Source organism: Nanorana parkeri, unplaced genomic scaffold, assembly GCF_000935625.1.
Source record: "Nanorana parkeri isolate BGI_ZX_2015 unplaced genomic scaffold, ASM93562v1 scaffold536, whole genome shotgun sequence".
Lineage (NCBI taxonomy): Eukaryota > Metazoa > Chordata > Amphibia > Anura > Dicroglossidae > Nanorana > Nanorana parkeri.
Genome location: NW_017306804.1, coordinates 1,032,062 through 1,050,905, shown reverse-complemented (window position 1 = coordinate 1,050,905; position 18,844 = coordinate 1,032,062). Strand labels below are relative to the sequence as shown.

The 18,844-nt window shown below is 44.1% G+C and overlaps 1 protein-coding gene across 1 annotated transcript in view; it reads right to left on the bottom strand.

The window, feature by feature from the left end:
• Positions 1-17,941, bottom strand: part of TCERG1 (transcription elongation regulator 1) — a gene marked incomplete at its 3' end in the record, with an annotated part of 30,392 nt that extends 12,451 nt beyond the window's left edge. Inside the window, exons 1-5 of the mRNA XM_018561653.1 lie at positions 17,859-17,941; positions 11,026-11,269; positions 7,112-7,300; positions 3,302-3,611; positions 2,544-2,771 (exon numbers count right to left, since the gene is read on the bottom strand). Coding sequence (XP_018417155.1) covers positions 2,544-2,771; positions 3,302-3,611; positions 7,112-7,300; positions 11,026-11,269; positions 17,859-17,908 — 1,021 coding nt within the window. The remainder of the gene's footprint in view (positions 1-2,543; positions 2,772-3,301; positions 3,612-7,111; positions 7,301-11,025; positions 11,270-17,858) is intronic.
• Between the last annotated feature and the right edge of the window lie 903 nt (positions 17,942-18,844).

Here is an 18,844-nt window from a genome sequence, read left to right as displayed (position 1 = left end):
AAAAAAAAAATAATAATTAAGAAATATTTTTAAAAAAAGTTTGAAAAAAGGTTGGGGGGGAAAAAAAATTGTAATTTTCGGTTTCGCCCTAAAAATGTCATTTCGGTGCATCCCTAATAATTGGTTTTCATATCTGAACAATCCGTGCTTAGGATTACATGATAGAACACTGCCACCTCCAGTCACTTAGAGATATTACAAGACAAGGAGGCTGTGATGTTACCGGCATTTGTGTTTTTATATTTCACAACAGTTTTCTCATTAGGTATTCAAAAGTAATTAGGTATTAAATAGTTACCTACTACTTGTAGTTCTTTATTTCTCAGTCATTTTTCCCCCCTCATATTTTACATGGTATTCTGCTCTCTCCTAATCACATCTAATACAAGCATGTCAAATTGGTGTTTTTTGAGCCACATGTGGCCGTCTTGCACCTTCTTTGCGGCCCTCAGTGGTTTAAGAGTATTTATTAAAAGAGGAGCCAGCTGTTCTCCATTTAACAAAAGCTACACTTCCATACTTAATTTTTCTGCTCAATACTTGGAGACGAGGTATGGCCTCTTCTCTGCTATAACAGGTTGTATGCAGTAGTGTTTATCATGTTAAAGTATTAACCTTTGAGAAAAACTGAAAAAGGCAACCAGGTAGGTTTTTTATTGCATACTGCAGGACTCTAACCTGCCTGCTTGCCCTCTTATTGACAATGTACACTGAGCTGCGCATATGTAGTTCAGTGTACAATTTTGGCATATGACAGGATGAAATGAGCTTCCACGCATGCACAAAAAATTAAAGTGACACTAAACTCTGGAGATAAAATCTTAAAAAATGCATTCAATTACCATAATGATTAACAAAAAAAATGTATCTTATTTGTGTATCACTCAGCTGTAGATCCTCAAATCATCTCCGATTTGGTGCCGACACTGACCTTCCTTCTGGAGGGTGGCTACTTCTGTTCCCTATGGTCCCTGTGTGTGTTGTAAATTTGCTCCCATTATAAACTACCATCTCAGGTTTAATTTACTAATTTATATTGAGATTGTAGTCCATCAGGGGAGCGAGCTATGGAGCTGTGACTACTTTACAACGCATACAGGGACCATGGGGAACAAAAGTAGCCCCCCTCCAGAAGGGAGGACAGCGTGAGCATGAATCCAGAGATGATTTGAAGATCTACAGCTGAGTGATACACAAATAAGATACATTTTTGCTAATAGTAAGGGTACTTGAATGCATTTTAAAGCTTTAACTCCTGTGTCACTTTAAGTCATCCCAGCACGGCCAATCAAGATGGCCAAAGATCTCGAACCCGAAGGAGGACCAGGCAAAAGTGTTGGCAATGGCAAGGGAGCTTGTGCACGTTGCATCAATGTAGGGGAGACGAGTATATTTACATTTTAAACTACCAAAGTGCTATAATCTCTTTCCGAATTTAAAGTGCAACCCTCAATTGATACAATGCACCCTTGATGAAGATCGGTTCTGCTCAGTTTGGCCCACTTAATAGAGTTTGACATGCCAGATCTACAGTAATAGAACCACACAATTAAAGTGTATGTAAATCTAAAATGTTTCTTTAGTTTTAGATTTTAAAGAAAAAGGTTATTTTTGTCTGCGTGTGTCCTGCTTGGGAGAATTCCATTTACTTCCTTGAGGGAATGAAATTGGAATTCCCATCTTAGATAGTTGCCATTCTAATGTGTCCCAATCGCAGGCTTTACCCCTAATGTCTTGCCCTGATGACAACTTGAAATTTGGGATTTCCCATTACTTTCTGTCTCAGACCCTGACAGAGGGTCTAACCCTGCCCCACTTATTCAAAAACATATATACAGTATATTCCCTTAAATGCCACTTTGACACTAGCCAGGAACTAGCAAAATTCTAGACACCCTAAACACAAGTGGAAACCACAGAGTGCAAGTAAATGTTCCTTCAAAAATTCTAATGGTAACCCAAGTGTCTGAAACTGTTGGTCAAATATGGAAAATCTACCTTCAGATAGCACTTGCATTATCCTAGCAATTCACTTAGATCAAAATGTAAGGGCTCAGTCACACTAGATGCAGTGCGTGCCGGCCCGATTTTGGCCAGAACGCACTGCTTGCAGCATTTTGATCGCACCGCAGGCACAATGTGCCTTGCGATCCCGTGCGGCGGATTGCATTACGGCCGGGGGGCGTGGCTACGGCGCCATTCACTTGAATGGCCCACCACGCCCCCTTCTGCCCCACTAAAAAAAGTGAGCCGGCCGCAATGCGAGGCAGTGCGTTCTGGCCAAAATCGGGTCGGAACGCACTGCATCTAGTGTGACTGAGCCCTAAGACATTCAGATATTTTTGCTGTGTGGCAGCACATATGAAGCCTAACATGGTTAAAGAAATCAAACCAGAAGGTAGAAAATAAAAAGCAAAACTCTTTAGAATCGACCACCTTTCTAGAACTCTATATATAGTTTTCATGTGAAGTTTGAGTATATAAATATAAGAAACTATTTGTGTTGAGGTCATAGCTAAAATAACAAAAGAGTTATACTTCACCTGGCAGTGGTATAGGCATGCCGGGAAGGGGCACTCGAAAAGGGGGTACCATAACAGGAGGGAAAGCTTGGATTGCTGCTGTAGGATGAGGAACCGTTGGGGGCAATGTATGGGATAGAGGCTGAGACAGGGCTTGCACTGACGAGACTGTGGGCAGAGATGCTGCCATACTGACTGAGGATGAGGTTGTCACAGAAACAGTCATGGATTGCTCAGGAGCGGACGAACCTGTTAGGAAGGAATAAATGGTTTGTTAACACAAAATACTCTGATATGTTAAAGGCATTGCAAGGTGTGATTAAGATCTGATGCAATGATGTAAAGTATGTATTCCTATCTATAGTATGAGTGTATTTACAGTGCAATGTAAAGTACAAGCAATATTTTTACTCTAGAAATTTTATGTCTGTTCATTTACATGTCCCTGGTCAGATAGAAGTATCAATAGCTACACAAAAGACATAAATGTAGCTTGGGAAGTTGGTATTTTGTGGTCACTTTACCAGACTGACAAAAGCGAGTTGTTTATGACTTGAGCAACATCTTAGGAATAAATCTTAGGAAAAAATCTTTCATTTGGAATTAAAATTATGCTGTCATAAACCGGTGCAATTAATGAAGGTTTTGATAGCTTTTGATGGCTTTCAAAGCAAGCAGATCTACATAAGCATGACCCTCTAGAAGCCTAATGAAAGTAGATATAGAAGCTAAAGATGTTAGCTTTAAAAAAGAAACTATATAAAGGAATCGTAACTTACTAGGTACCACTTGTGGGACAGAGCTTGATGTGGAAGTATTAGTTGAAGACGACTGACTGCCTGAAGTTGCCGACGTCGATACCATTAATGAAGGGCTACTACTTGTTGTAGAGGCAGCACTAGCATTCTGCATATGAGTAGGTTGGGATTGCGCCTGAGCTTGTGCCTGAGCTTGTGCCTGAGCCTGGGCTTGAACTACTTGAGCCTGAGCTTGGGACATTAATGGAGTCAGTTCTGATTGCTGGATAACTTTTACTCCATCCGGTTTACTCCATGCAGATTCACGGGTTCGAGCATTGTAAAAATATGCCTAGGAAGGAAGCATAGTTCAAATAAAACAATTGATCTGAAGTAAAAAACACACACAGTTAAAAGGCATTTACTTTTCCAACAGTAAAATGATGATGCTACACTCTCAGCACAATGTAAATGTGTACGACACTAGGCATCCTGATATCAGACACAGTGTAACACAGGAAGCTGTCACTGCAGCGGCTCCACTCATAAGAGGAAGCCAGTTCTTGGTGCTGGTTTGCCAAGCATATAATCCACCTGCTTGATGGTGGTAAAGACCATCGTCACACATTTTAAAGGGGTTTCTACGAAAGATACTTGCTCAGAATTACAGCTCTGTAGCGTGGGCTAGCAGAACACTGCAAATCTTATGCGGCCACTTCTTGACTTGCCCAAATTTAAAGGGATTTGTGCTCTTCCTCACTCTGTGCTTATACCACTGACCTGTTCCTGTCAAAGGTGACCAACGATCTCCTTACTGCTGGGGAGTATGTGGTGGATTTATTTCCTCCCACCTTCTATTTGTAAATTCTGTCTGAGCGCTAGTTTTTAGAGCCGGAGCCAGTTGGTGAGGGGGCCATAGAGAGAGGGAGGGGGTATGTTATTGGGTATAGATGGGGAACAATCTTTGCCTCTCTAGCCCCAAACATTGCTTAGAGTACGGATTTATATGACCATGACACATCAGGGTGGATGTACAACAGGAGACTGCTCAAATACACATAAAAGATTTAACAAACAGAATACATTACCTAAATAGTGGACATTTTCTTATAAGGTAATATTCCTTACAGAAACGCTTTCATGTCACCCTATTCCTCTGAAGAAGTGGATGTGGATCCGAGAACGCCAGGAGTTAAATACCTTTTGAGCACCTTTTGACAGCACTATTAAGTACATATGATACTTGTATAGCATGTAGTAACGTCTTAGTTTATAAATTCCAATATGATACAGGCAAAGGTTTTTTTGGCTAAAATTAGGTACCTCGGCTTATATTCGGGACGGCTTATACTCGAGTATATACGGTACTTCAGATGCTGTGTGTTTTATGTATTTATGATAAAATTACATATAGTTATTTACAATATAGGGATATTGGTATAGCACTAGCTGGGATACTATGCACTAGTTAAAGCTGAACTCCAAACACAATTACTTTCAGTTATTTGTCCCAAAGGACAGAAATGCAATTTCTACATCCTAATGCCTGCGTAAAGAGAGAAAATACCATGGAAAGATAGCAGTGACATCATCACAGGCAATCAGAGAGACTGTGCATAGAAAGGAGATGTAGATGGGTTCTTTTTGCTACTTTCCAGTGACATGTGCCTGCTGGGAAACTACATTATCTATAATTCCCACCTCTGCACTGATTACGTCAGAGGATTTTATTCGCAGGGCTTGGGCAGAGAGTCGTTCAATTTCATTTTGCATGCCAAACTTAAAATATTGCTCAATTTGTTTTCTTTGGCATTGTAATTGTAAATTCCTTATCCTGCCTACCTGCACCTTACAGACTAACACTGCCTCAAAGATGCTACGAAGCACAGCTTGTGAAGATTCATTTGAATCTGCAGTCAGTCACATTATGGAGGCATGCAAAGGCTGAAAAAAGCTGAAGACTGCAGGGGGCAGGCACCCAACTGGTCAACATGTAAAGGGAAAGCAAGCAACAGTGACAATCATTTGAACAGATGACAAATTAACCCTTGAAGTGGGGTAACCTACTTGTTTTGGTCTAGGGTCTAAAATAAAAAAAAATATATACTCACCCGATCCTTGGACCCGCCTGGCTGTTAGGCCGATCCCCGCAGCCTGTGTCACCTTCCACCCCGGCAGTGGAATGTCCCTCGGCGGATTCAGGTCTAATAAACTGTATTAGACTTGATGACTCAAGTGGTCATTAGACTGCCGGAGCAGAGAGGCTCTGGGGACCAGTCTAGCAACCAAGCAGGACAGAGGTTCAGGCGAGTATTAGGGATGCACCGATATATCGGCCGCCAAAACATATTGGCCGAAAATTGCACTTTTGGAAAATGCAGAAAGTGCAATTTTCCTGCTGATACAGCGGCGCATCCCTGCTTTCTTTCCTCCCCACTGGGCGCTGCTCTGTGTCCCAGTGGGGAGGAGAGAAAGTTTGACTGCCGGCCGAGCGCTGTGAGCGCCCGGCATCTCCCCTCCCTGCACCAATCAGCCTATCGCAGTCCGGCAGAGCGGTATGGGGGCGGAGACAGCACACGCTGTCACAGGAGGCTGAACTCTCCTCCCTGCACCGCCCCGCATCCTGTGACAGCTGTCAGGATGGAGAGTGAGTGCAAACACTCAGTGATCGCTGAGTGTAGATAATTGAGGCTATGGTATGTTTACTATATATCCTCAATTATGAATGAATGGGAAGTGATCTACATCACCTCCTGTTCATTCATGATTGTGGTTATAGTGAACATACTATGTACTCAAGTTATGAATGAACAGGAACACTCAGAGGATTCCTGTTCATTTATAACAGGGGGTACCGAAAAAGAGATTGAGGACTCTGTGTCCTCAATCTCTTTTAAAAGGGAAATATAAGGGGTCTGTTTAGACCCCTAATATTTCCCCAAAGCCCCTAAAAATAAAAGTAAAAAATATTTAATAAAAAATGAATAAAAATAAAAAAATGTAAAGTGTATAAAAAAGAAATAACATTTGTAAACAATCTATATAAAAAACATTTTTGGTCTGAAATTATTTTTATTTCGGTTTTGACATTTCCATTTCGGTGCACCTCTAGTAGGTATATCTTTTTTTATTTTAGACCCTAGACCAAAATAAGCACTTAAAATTTGCAGTGCCGGGGTAACCCCTACTGCAAGAGTTATTGTCATTTGTCAGGAGTTCTTCTTTAAGCTTCAAGCAGCTTAAACCACTGCGCATCTAACCAAAATTTGAAGGTCAATTCTAAAGCTCACTACACATGTTATAATCTCCTGTAGATCTGCCAACAACTATGTAGTGCAAAGGCTTGCTAGATTGTATAAAAGCTGATTGGATAGATTAGGCGCTCAGATTTTGGTCAGGTTGTAATATGGTGTATGGTGAGCCTAACAGTTAGAGTGATCCTCTTTGCATCACTATAAACATGTAACTACTTAAAGTGGAAGTAAAATAAAAAAAAATGCAGATTTCTACCATTTATTATTTCTGTACCCTGAGCTGTGTATGTGCAGATCAGCGCACAGAACTGGCATGCCGAGAAGAAGTAACTCCTGTACAGCGGGAGTCAGGTCATCATGGCCCAACCAATCAAGCAGGTGAAGACTCGAAACCCAGAATACTGGGATGAAGATGGAAGCGTTGGTGAAGGAGCAGTGCAGCACTGAAGGTGATAACTTTGGTTGGCAAGTCTGCTGTGTATGGTAGCACATTATGGTTTAAAGCTCATATGCTTTGTTTGTTTTTTTAGTCACTTTACTTTAAATCAGAAATCTAGAACCATTACCAAAAATGTATCAACATGAGTAGATTACAAACCTTGCCATCTGGGGTCTTATTCTCCACCCAGATTTCCTCATTTGGTGGCAGTGTTGGTGCCTGTGTAGGCACAGTGTTAGGACTGGGATTTGGTGTTGAAGCAGGTGAAGACACCGGTGGTATCCCTGGTGGGAACAGCATTCCTGGAGGTGGCATACTTCCAATATGTGGAGGAATAAACGGGGGTCTCTAAGTAAAAACAACCATGAAATGGTTAAAAGTAAACCAAATGCACTCAAGATACAGAATCAAACATCCACTTACTGTACATATAGAAAATACAAATAAATTGTTTGCCAGCAAAGAAGTTACACGTGCAGCTGCCAACTTAGCTAGCCTGCTTTACAAACTGGCTCTGCCAAGATTCCAACTGTGTCTAAAGTTCACTGGCCTCCCCCTTATCTTTTGATATGCCTGTTTAAAATGTAGCAGTCATTAACCACTTGAGTCCCTGAGCCTTTGCCTCCCTAGAGCATTTTTAGCATTTGTGAGATGTCTCCGTTCTGCATCTCTTGCCTTTTAGCTTTCGTAATCAACCTTATGCTAAAATTGTGAATCACTTATGTGAGCATTTATGCTCATGCAGTAAAAGCAAATGTCAACCAGATCATCCAACATCATTGTTGGGACCTGGGGATAAATATGAGAAAACCAAATTATATATATATATATGTGCGCTCATTTATTGAACAGGCTGAATACGGAAGGATGTGTCAATGAAGTGGAAAAGAGAACAGGCATGCATAATGCATCAATACAGTGGCAGCCGGCACAGAGGCAGCCATTGGTGCAGAGTGTTTGTGTGAATGTGCAGTAATGGGGAGGTTCCAACCACAGTGGTGAGAAGGGGAAAGCCGGCACAGTGGTGTCTCTATGAGGAGTGGTCAGCTGCAACTCCAGTTGCAATCCTCTTGGCTAGCAACAGAGGTCGGGAGGAGGGTTGGTGGTGTGACCTGTCAGGCCAGAGATTACAGTGCCTGTGTTAGACGCAGCAGAAGTTGGCAAGTAGGAGGTGGTATGATCTGATGTGGCCTGGAAATTAAAATGTCATGTCCTATTGCAACACAGACTCGCCTGTTGCAGGGACCCCTCTGGATGTGCTTCCCACTGAACATGGTCATTGTGGATGGACCTTGTCTACATTTAAATGGCGTTGATACCACATATTCATAGTAATTACACATTTGTATTACCTTCCTGCCGCTACTGCGGAGTGCAGGTGCCATTTTGGCTTATCCCAAAGACTAAACTACCCCCACAACAGATATGGCATTTAGTGATAGTGCTGCTGGAGGTTAGAGATGATCAGCTGCACTGTCACCAAATACTACAAATACACAGTAGAACCTCATAGACCATTACGGGGGCCAGGAGACAGATCAGTCTTCTGGTTGGATAGCTTATGGTGTTCTACTGAACTCACACAAGCAGTGGGAAGCAATTCAAAAATTTGAATAATAAGAAATGAGAGGAAATCTATTCAAAGTGAAAAATTCTAATACTAAAGACTAACCATAAGAACAGATGCCCCCACGGGGGAATTTCCTCTCAACTCTTGCTCTGATGAAAACTCTAAATGTTCTGGATTATACCTTCACTTTCTGGCTTAGTGAGAATGGTCACCAGGACAAAGTGGAGAATCTCCCCAACGGGGACACAGACAGCAATACAAACTTGACAGAGGGTCCAACCTTTCCCTTCTTTATCCCCAAAAATGTGGCCTTTACACTCACATAAAGACACACATATCCGTGTGTAGGGCTGCAGCTAACGATGTTTTTTTTATTATTGCCCGATTATTATTTTTTTTATGATTAATCGATTGGTTGCATTAAAAGAATCTCTCGCTAATCGATAATGAGAATAGTTGCCAACTATTCTCATAATCGATTTAATCGATTAGTTGTTGCAGCCCTATACGTGTGTTGAATTAAGGCAGTCATTTAATCAACAATGGGCTGCCAAATCATGGCAACAAAAAAAAGCAGATTTGCACCAGTTTGCAAGGCAGGTGCAGTATCTTGTGCTGCAGTGCAAGTCCTTGGTACCTACTATACTTGTGCATTGGGGTGCCATTCTAAATGAATAGCATTGAGCGCCTTGTGTTAACATTGAGGTAAACCGCCCATCATCAAAAAGTAAGGCGGTAACCAATCGATAAGAAAAATAGTTGTCAACTATTCTCATTATCAATTAGTTGGTTGGATTCCCTAGCTCTCTCTTCATTGGTGGAAGGAGGGCACAGTAAGCAGTGAGCGGGTGCAATAGTCAGCCTGCTACTGGCTATTGCAACTTGAAATGGTCAATAGCAGGCTGGCTATTGCACCAGTCCACTGCCTGTTGTATTTACATTCAGTTGCTGTCTGCGGAATCTTGGCACCCCAAAAGCTCCTTCCACCCACAGTGTGATAGCCTACACTGGAACGCACGGTACCGCAGTGCCGTGCGTTACAGTTCATTGCGATTGCAAAAAATTGTGCATGCAGTTTTATTCTGAAGTAAACTTTATGTTTGTAACACTGCACTTGTGTATTTTATTTTAAATTAAGGATGGTGTTTATACAGTTTTTTTTAATCCAATTAATCGAAAAAATAAATCCGCCAACTAATCGATTATGAAAAATTATTATTAGTTGCAGCCCTAACAAAAAAAAAAGTCTGATGGAGGTCTGAAGGCTAACTATACTTTCAAATAACAACCTTATTGACCTCCTTTCCCAATGCTTGCTAAATATCCTTACACCTACCTTAGATCGGCGATATGGCATAGGAGCCTACACCATATAAGGTGGCACTCGGGAGGTGTTCCCTTCAGACTTACAAATAGATAGCTTTTTATTTGGGACTTTGAAAACCCAGTACGCTTGGCACTCTGAATCCCTGCCACCTAGCACCTCTACCACTGACCTCCTTTCTGCACCCCCGACTCTGATCCTTCCTGCCTCCCAGCAAAGCAGCCCTGATTCTGAACCTTCCTGCTTTGCAAACACCCCTGACACTGAACCTCATCACCCCAGACAATACATCTTTCTGCCAGCTAGCAACTCTGACCCTGCATATTCCACCACTGCCCCCGTCCCTGGTCACTTACGGAGGGACATGTAGCAAGGGGAAGAAGCTGAGCCTAGAGTTTCTGGACTCTCTGGTCACCCTCTGGTGATATCAGCTACTCCACCATGCAGCTTGTAGAGGCCAGTCTGTCCTCCAGCCCCTGTAGGCTTTGCACACATTGTGTGTTTTCCTAGGAGAAGGGGGAGGAGGGGTACATCTATTGGCTGAGAGGAAGAGGGATGCCAAACACTGAGGCACCCACCACCTCCATTGCTACAAAGCCCTTTTAATGCAACAGCAATTTTCTAGCAGTCCAGTATTCAAATGTATTTATTTCTTGTACTTTCAAGGTAAATGTTTTATATGAAATACAAGAACTCCTTCCTCTTAAACTGTTGAACTTTCTACATTATTTTTTGGAACATGCAATTTCTAGAACAGGCTTAAACTAAAACTCAATTTGACTTCCGGTATAAATTGCTGGGAGCTATTATATTGGTAACTTGCTGGAAGTTGGATCTTATGCAGGGACAGACTGGACAAAGCTGCATCAGCAATGCCCAAGCCTCCCACCTGACAAAAGTGTAGTGGTATCATGTCACATCTTCATTTTTTTAAATTACTGCATCTTTTTGGGTGTTATATCAGGAAATAGTCTCCAAGAATTCTCAATGCTATGCTCATTTCTCAAACACCCTAGGTGCCGAAATGTGATCACAGGAAAGGTGTGTGTGGATTTTGCAATGTCCCAAAGCTAATCAGAGGACATGCAACTGGACAGAAACAGCTTCTAACAGGTGACAGGCAGGAATAGCACTGAAAGGCATTTTCCAAGGCAATTTAGACAATCTTTAAAGAGTTACCTGAAGATGAGGATGAGCTATTGGAGGTGGTAGGCCACTAGGCGGTGGCATTGGTGGCATGTTGTGATCAAAAGGAGGACGTCCAAATGGAGGCCGGGGTGGCGGCGGAGGTCCTCGCATCATACTGAAAGGAGGAGGTGGACGCAGGAGAGGAGGAGGGCCTCTTAAAACACCAGCAGGTGGAGGTGTAGGACCACGAAATCGCAGAGCCTGCTGTTGCTGTTGCTGCTGCTGCTGTGCCATCCTAAAATGAGATCAACAAATGTAACTGCAATGCTTATAACTTCAAGATAATATAATGACAAGATAATAGTTCATGTGAAGGAAGACAAAGTGTATAAAATCAAAACACCAATCCATCCATCCAAACCAGGAACCAGCAGGCATCAGGACCTTTGGTAATATATGCAATGGTAAAACACAATCTAAAGCTTCTGGTGACCAATCTTCATTACTAAGCCTATTTCTTGCTATCCTAAAAGTGGCATGTGTACGTTAAGTGGTGCAGCTTGATGCAGAACCCACCCCAGTCTGTTTGGACAATGAAGAAGTAAAAGCACATTAACAAAAGCACTACTGCATTCTTCCATCCAGTAAACAGCACTATGTAAATGAATACAATTCTGACTGGCTGAGGATACTATACTTACTTCTCCTGGTCTGCTGCTGTGCAGGGAATAAAAGGACATCTGCAGTGAATACACTAGCTGTCATTGATGACCTCTTTCCTAAATACTAGTTGCCTGGCTGTTTTTGGCATTAATACTTAGTGTCAGACCCAGAGCAAGAATGCAGATCAGGAAAAAAGGAGAAGTCAAAACTGCAGATGTGCATACTGGTTCCAGTGAGTGAGTGAAGTCATCCGATCAGTGGTGGCAGCCAGGGAACTAGTAGGAGAAGTTATCAATGACAGCCTCCTTCTTCACTTAGGGGTCTATTTAAAAAAGCAGCATTATGGCTGTTTCGCGACAATACAGCTGCTTTAAAATGTATAAAAAAAAAAAGAAGCTGCATACATTTTATAATGCTTGGCGGTGTGCTTTACAAATGTGCACGGTTATCTACTGGCTTTGGGGGTCTGAAAGCAGCAGAGCTTAATATAAATCAATGAAAGGTGAGTTAAAAAAAAAAGGGCTAATTGTAGACAAAAAAGAACCACCTGCCCGACAGATGGAACTTCATGTTACGAACGTTGGGCGATAAGAATCGGGCATCCCTGTTTTATAAAAGCAAAACAGAAAAATGGTCACCAGCACTCCAAGTTTCCTTCAAAACAAAATCCTTTTATTCATTCTCACAGGTCATATCACCATGCGTGGCAACGTTTCGGAACCTGTCCGGTCCCTTCATCAGGCAAACAAAAGTGATAAAGGTCAGCTTTATCACTTTTGCTTGCCTGATGAAGGGACCGGACAGTGGCCATCTGTGGCCACTTCAGCACCCACACACATTGTATGGGGCTTCTCGGTCAGGACTGCGGTGGGACTTGATTTGACTGTATCTGTTTTATAAAAGGGCTGTAAAACACAGGCCATCATGCGAATCACTCTTGGTTATAAATTGGCCCATTTGTATAGATTCTCTTAAAGGAGAACTATGGGGTCAGTGTTTTTCCCCATAGTTCTCCTTAGGGTAACGGGAGGACAAACTTGCGTCCTCCCGTTACCCTAGGCTCAGTATACCGCGAGCTACAGCTCGCGGTATACTGAGATGTCGCAGCCGGAGCGGATCCCGACCTGGACGTCGGGATCCGCCCAGCTGCGTGAGTGACAGCTGGCTCTGCCTATCTAGAGGCAGAGCCAGCTGTACCCGCCCCCTCCCCCGTCCGTTCCGCCAGTCAGCGCTGGCAGATCGGAGCGGGGAGAGGGGAATCCAGCCCCTCCCCCTGTCACGGCAGAGAGCCGTGACAGGATCGAGAGGTGAGCGAACCCGGTATGTGGTCGCTCACCTCCCGATCTACTGCGCCGACCTGTGACAGTATCATTGTCACAGGTCGGCTAGAACTATGAGGTGAGTGGAAATCACTCACCTCATAGTTCTCCTTTAAGTCTAATAGGAAGACCTGTCCAGGTAGATTTACTGGCTGTAAAACACGTAATATACACCTGTCATAACAGAAATGAAAGGTCCAGACCTCAGTTACCAAGCCTTAGGGCATATCATTAATGACCAGGAACACACATGCAGCAAATTAGAATGCAAATCCGTAATATAAGTATTCTGTTTAGTAAATCAGACTTCTGAAGCCAAAACTTCAATATTCAATTCAATATTTCTGATGTGACATGTTTAATTTAAAAGGAGTATTGTGGGGAGAGTGAAATGCACTCATCTCATAATTGGAGCCGATGTGTGACACTGAAGCTAGAGAGGCAGAGTCATCTGTCAATCAGGCAGCGGGGAAAATCCCGACATTGTCATGATCCATCCCGGACACAGCGCGCCTCTGCGCTGTCAGCATATGTGAGGTGAGTGATTTCCACTCATCCTCATAGTTAGAGCCGACCTGTGACACTGAAACCGTCACACGTCGGCTCTATTGATCGGGAAGTGAGCGAACACATACTGTCGCTCGCTCACTTCCCAATCATCTCCCTGCAGAGAGCCGTGACTGTCAGTCACCACTCCGCACAGGGATTCCTCCCCGCTCCGATCCTCCAGCGCTGACTGGAGGAACGGACAGGGGAGGGGGCGGGCACAGCTGGCTCTGCCTCCTAGATGGGCAGAGCCCACTGTCAAACAGCCAGCTGGGTGGATCTCGACAGTATTGTCAGGAGCCATCCCGGCTGCGGCGCTCTCAGTATATGGCGGGCAATAGCCCACCATATACTGAGCTTGGAGTCACGGGAGGACGTTAGTATATGTCCTCCTGTGACCCTAAAGAGAACTATGGGATAAAAAGGTTACCCCATAGTTCTCTTTTAAATGGCAGAGACGTTTGTGTCTTAACCTCTGAAGACAAAAAAGGGTGTATTTATGAGGAATTTGTAGAGCCCTTCACCCTGCGAAAACTGCATGTACATTTTTTCTGTGATTATTGAGACAAAGGTATTGTCAATACATTCAACCTAGAAAAAAAAATGCTAATATCAGCAAAATATCAAATTTCGTCCAGTAGATGAAGTTGCAGAGCATAGGAAAGACGTTTTTATTTTCTATACTTCCCAGCTCCAACTAGTGGCCATTATATGGTATTTTCCTCATATTCCATTCGATCTGGATAGAAAAAATGCTAACATTCGTTTTTGCCTCCATTTGCACAGACTGAATGTTAATATAGTTTTACAGGATGAATGGCTCAGCAAATTTTTTGTAAGTACACACCATACACTTGAGGGTTTAATTAAGTCCTTTGCACTTCCATTTGATTTGAGCACTTCTATCTTTAAAAATACTGCTGAACTCCAAAACACAGCTAAAAGAACAGTGGAAATATACGTGATCTGCCCTAGCTTTGAAGGGATATTTAATGCTCAGCCAGGAAAATGATCCAGGAACCCCTGCCAGTCAGCATGGCCATATCCTGGAACTGTACTGCACCTAAAGCTGGCCATATACCTGCAGATTATCGCACGATAATCGCGGGAAATCCCATGCTCGTACGATAATTGGCAGTTGTATGGAAGGCGTGCGACCGTTTCTACTGTACGGTCGCACGTCTTTTGTCTTACGAGCATGTTTGAAAACCCGCCGAAAATCTTAAAGGAGAACTATGAGATGAGTGATTTCCACTCACCTCATAGTTCTAGCCGACCTGTGACAATGAGACTGTCACAGGTCGGCTCAGTAGATCGGGAGGTGAGCGAACACATACCAGGTTCGCTCACCTCTCGATCCTGTCACGGCTCTCTGCCGTGACAGGGGGAGGGGCTGGATTCCCCTCTCCCCGCTCCGATCTGCCAGCGCTGACTGGCGGAACGGACGGGGGAGGGGGCGGGTACAGCTGGCTCTGCCTCTAGATAGGCAGAGCCAGCTGTCACTCACGCAGCTGTGCGGATCCCGTCATCTACGTCGGGATCCGCTCCGGCTGCGGCGTCTCAGTATACCGCGAGCTGTAGCTCGCGGTATACTGAGCTTAGGGTAACGGGAGGACGCTAGTTTGTGTCCTCCCGTTACCCTAAGGAGAACTATGGGGAAAAACACTGACCCCATAGTTCTCCTTTAAGCTTTTCGGAGGGTTGGTGGCGTGCTCGTAAGACAAATGCCGCACGGGCCGCTGTGTGCAAGCCGCACACTGCCCGCTCAGCATTGCAATCATTGGAAGCCCTCCCCTCAGGGGGGCGGGCTTGCGATGATCGCAAGTACGATCTGCCTGTCCAAGATGGGCATGTCGTACGAGCTTTTAATTACCTTACAACCATCGCAAGACGAAAGTCGTGCGATGGTTGTAATAAAGTGTATGGCCAGCTTAAAGCAGGAAAAACCAACGAGCTCACTTCAGTGAGCTGGTCCACACAGCTGCTTATACTTACCGTCATTACCCCACCAATTTATTCATACGAGGAACCAAAATAACATGCCCAGTACTATGCCCAGGTAATGGTGAGCATCTAGCACACTTGCCTTCCTACTAATGCCAGTGAGAGCACTGGCATTAGTAGATGGCAACTACGAAACGTAGTGCTTACATGGGGGTGGAGAAAGAGTCCTGCGTAAGCTCCAAGCAGTGACAAGGCTTCTTCTCCTCACTTGTGTGGATGGATAACATTGTAGGGAAGGGAAAGCAAGTATAAGCAGCTGCTGGGACCAGCATTAAAGTAGTATTAAACTCTGATTTTTTTTCTATAATGAATCCACATCAAACAAATATACATTGCCCGGCAAAGTATTTGTTTACATTTTGCCCAAACACAGTCATCATGTTTCTGAACAGCTCCAATTCTCTCAGCTCGGCTTCCCTGAACTTCCTGTCCAGTACAAGATCACAAGGGACAGCACAGACCCCAGCAACTGTTGATTCTACTAGCTTGAAGAGGAGAAGTAATGGAATATCTTGCCTTGCTGTACCTGTGTATTTGTGGTGATACACACAGCTTACTAGCACACAGGTGTGGTTCCATAGGACTCTGCAAGAAAAAGGAGCCTTCACTCACACCCGCACGCTATAACCCACACGTATTGGTAAGCATGTTTGGGGTGCCATTAAACATGAAGGGCCCTGAAGTGCATCTGCAAAAGACAGAGGTATTACTTGTTTTCACTCTGCCACAGGTCAGCCCTGACCCTGCTCCTCTTCCCACGCTTTAAAAAGAAAACAAAAGCCATCAGTAAGGCTCCATTCACACAGGAGCTGTTCTAAACATAAAAAACAATGCACTTTATTGTGCATTGATCAGACTTTTGTGGCGGCCGCGTGGTCCAAAACCACGCAGCCCGCAAAATAGTCCAAGTGCGATTTTTTGGACGGATTCCGCACGTTCGCGGCTCTAGTAATAGCTGCTAACAAGCTGAATCAGTGCAGATGAAAGATTTTAGCGTTTGCTTGCCGCCCGGTCTTCCGCACAGGCTATATGTGAATGGAGTCTGACTGGCTTCTTCCTTGTTTTCTGCACCAGCCCACTGATGACATACGTCCCAGATCTCGCACTGTACACGCTCTAGCGCAGTTTGTGACGGTTTCTACACGGAACTGACGAGAGCACCATTATGTTAGCTGACAATCACGCTGCTAAAGCCATGGCAACCAAAAAAGCCCCCCAACCAAGAGATCTTGCAAGAAATCTCATGGTTTGCCGATGAGATCTGCCCAGAAGGCACTGGTGTCAAGCTCTGGTTATGTCACCAGTGCCTACTGAATATGAGGAAGTGCAATTAAATATAACACAACTCACCATAATAGATCTTTAATTCTACAAATGACCTGAGATCTGCGTGCTTGATGCATTTTTATTTTAGAGGGAGAAGGCTTGTGCAATGTTAGTATTCTCATAGAAAGAGGAAGAAAACACACGGGGGGGGGATTTATCAAAACTGGAGCAGTTGCTCATGGAAGCCAATCAACTTCTCTCTTCAGTTTTTTCAGCTATGCTCCATTCACACAGGAGCGGTTGTCCGCACGTATTCGGCCGGCCATACAGAAAAAACAATGCACTTTAATGTGCATTGTTCAGGCTTTAGCAGCGGCCGCGCGGTACAGAACCACGCAGCCCGCAAAATAGTACAAACGCGATAATATGGCGGATTCCGCATGTTCGCGGCTATATAATAAATCCGTGCAGATTAAAAACGTTAGGCCCACACTGTCTTCTGCACGGTAAACCACACAGGAAACTCAAACGCTATATGTAAATGGAGCCTTAAGCTTTAACAATGAAAGAGAGAAGCTGATTGGTTACTATGGGCAGCTGCTCCAGTTTTGATAAATCCCCCTTTTTTTTTGTAACAAGTAAAAGTAATGTACAAACAATAGAAAAGTAGCTAAAAGCATGCAAGGACTGTCCCTACTAAAAGGAAGCTGCAATGTATTAGCATCCCATGGCTCTATATACGGTCTATAAATACAGGACTCCATCCATACACACACATCCCTTTATGTACATTGGCAGAGGTAGATGCTGAGGGCTGCAGTAAGTAATATACGTACACTGTACATACATATAGATAGATAGTACAGCCATGATTAGCCTGAGCTGTTCTTATAGAGCTCCCATAGAACTATTTTCCCGGCATGCCTTGCACTGCGGCCCCTCTCATAGAGGGTAATTCATACTGCCATCACATGTGTACCGCACACGTATCCCACATTACACAAGTGAGAGCACTTGAGAGCGACCAGCACAAACAGCTACCCGCACCCCTCTGTGCAATGCACTGTCCCCACCAGTGTCACCTACCTAATATCATTATTGTATCTCTCGGCATCAGAGTCCCCACGCTCCGCCATTACAGGAACAACCGATAACCTCACAACTGCCCCACCCACAGGTCACCTGACTGCATGATCGCCGCCACTATTGGCTGAAGAGAAAATCAATCATGTCATGTTCCGGCGAGTTCAATGACAACTTCCTGAAGGGGGAAGCCCGGAAAGTTAGTGCTAGGGGCCGGGGGAGGAGGGAGCGCGCGGCTAGCAGGATAGGTTGTGGTGCGGAAGGAAGCGAGAAAGCCCGGGAAGGCGAAGTGCTGCCAGAGAGTGTGTGCAGGTCTCTCCCGGAGGGGTGCACGTGAACTGGAGTGTATTGGGCTGTGATTCTAATTATAATCCTTGAGACGTGAATACTTCATGTATTGGGAATGCTCTTTAGTACTGTGCAATGGTTCAGAGGAGGGCTTGTGGTTCTTTTAGTCATAACATTCCGGGTTGTACTTTCTGGTAACTCAAAGTAGAACTATAGGTAAAAATAAATATCCCATTAAAATCAGTTTTTACTGCAATCATCGCCTTCAATGTAGAGATTCTGCCTGCAGTACTTTGGCTTGTCACTAGATGTCCTCAGTGTAATGGTCAGCATCATTCAAACCCACCATTGAGCCCAGGTTGTACTAAGGCTGGGTTCACACCTAGGCAGATTGAATATGCACGTTTTTCGCGCATTTTTTTACCGCGATTCGTGGTAAAAAAAACACGCGTTTCCGAGAGATACTTGGCTGTATCCCAATGGAACCGCCCGACCAAAACGCCCCAAAGAAGTACATGTACTTCTTTGGGCGTAGGGCGGTTTTCCGCACGTTCGTACTCGCGGAAAACCGCCCAGATGGGAACCATGCACATTGAAAATAATGGCATTTCCCTGTTTTGAGCGTTTTTCCGCGAGTATGAAAGCGCGGAAAAACGCCTAGGTGTGAACCCAGCCTAAACTCACCCCGACTTGTGACTGGA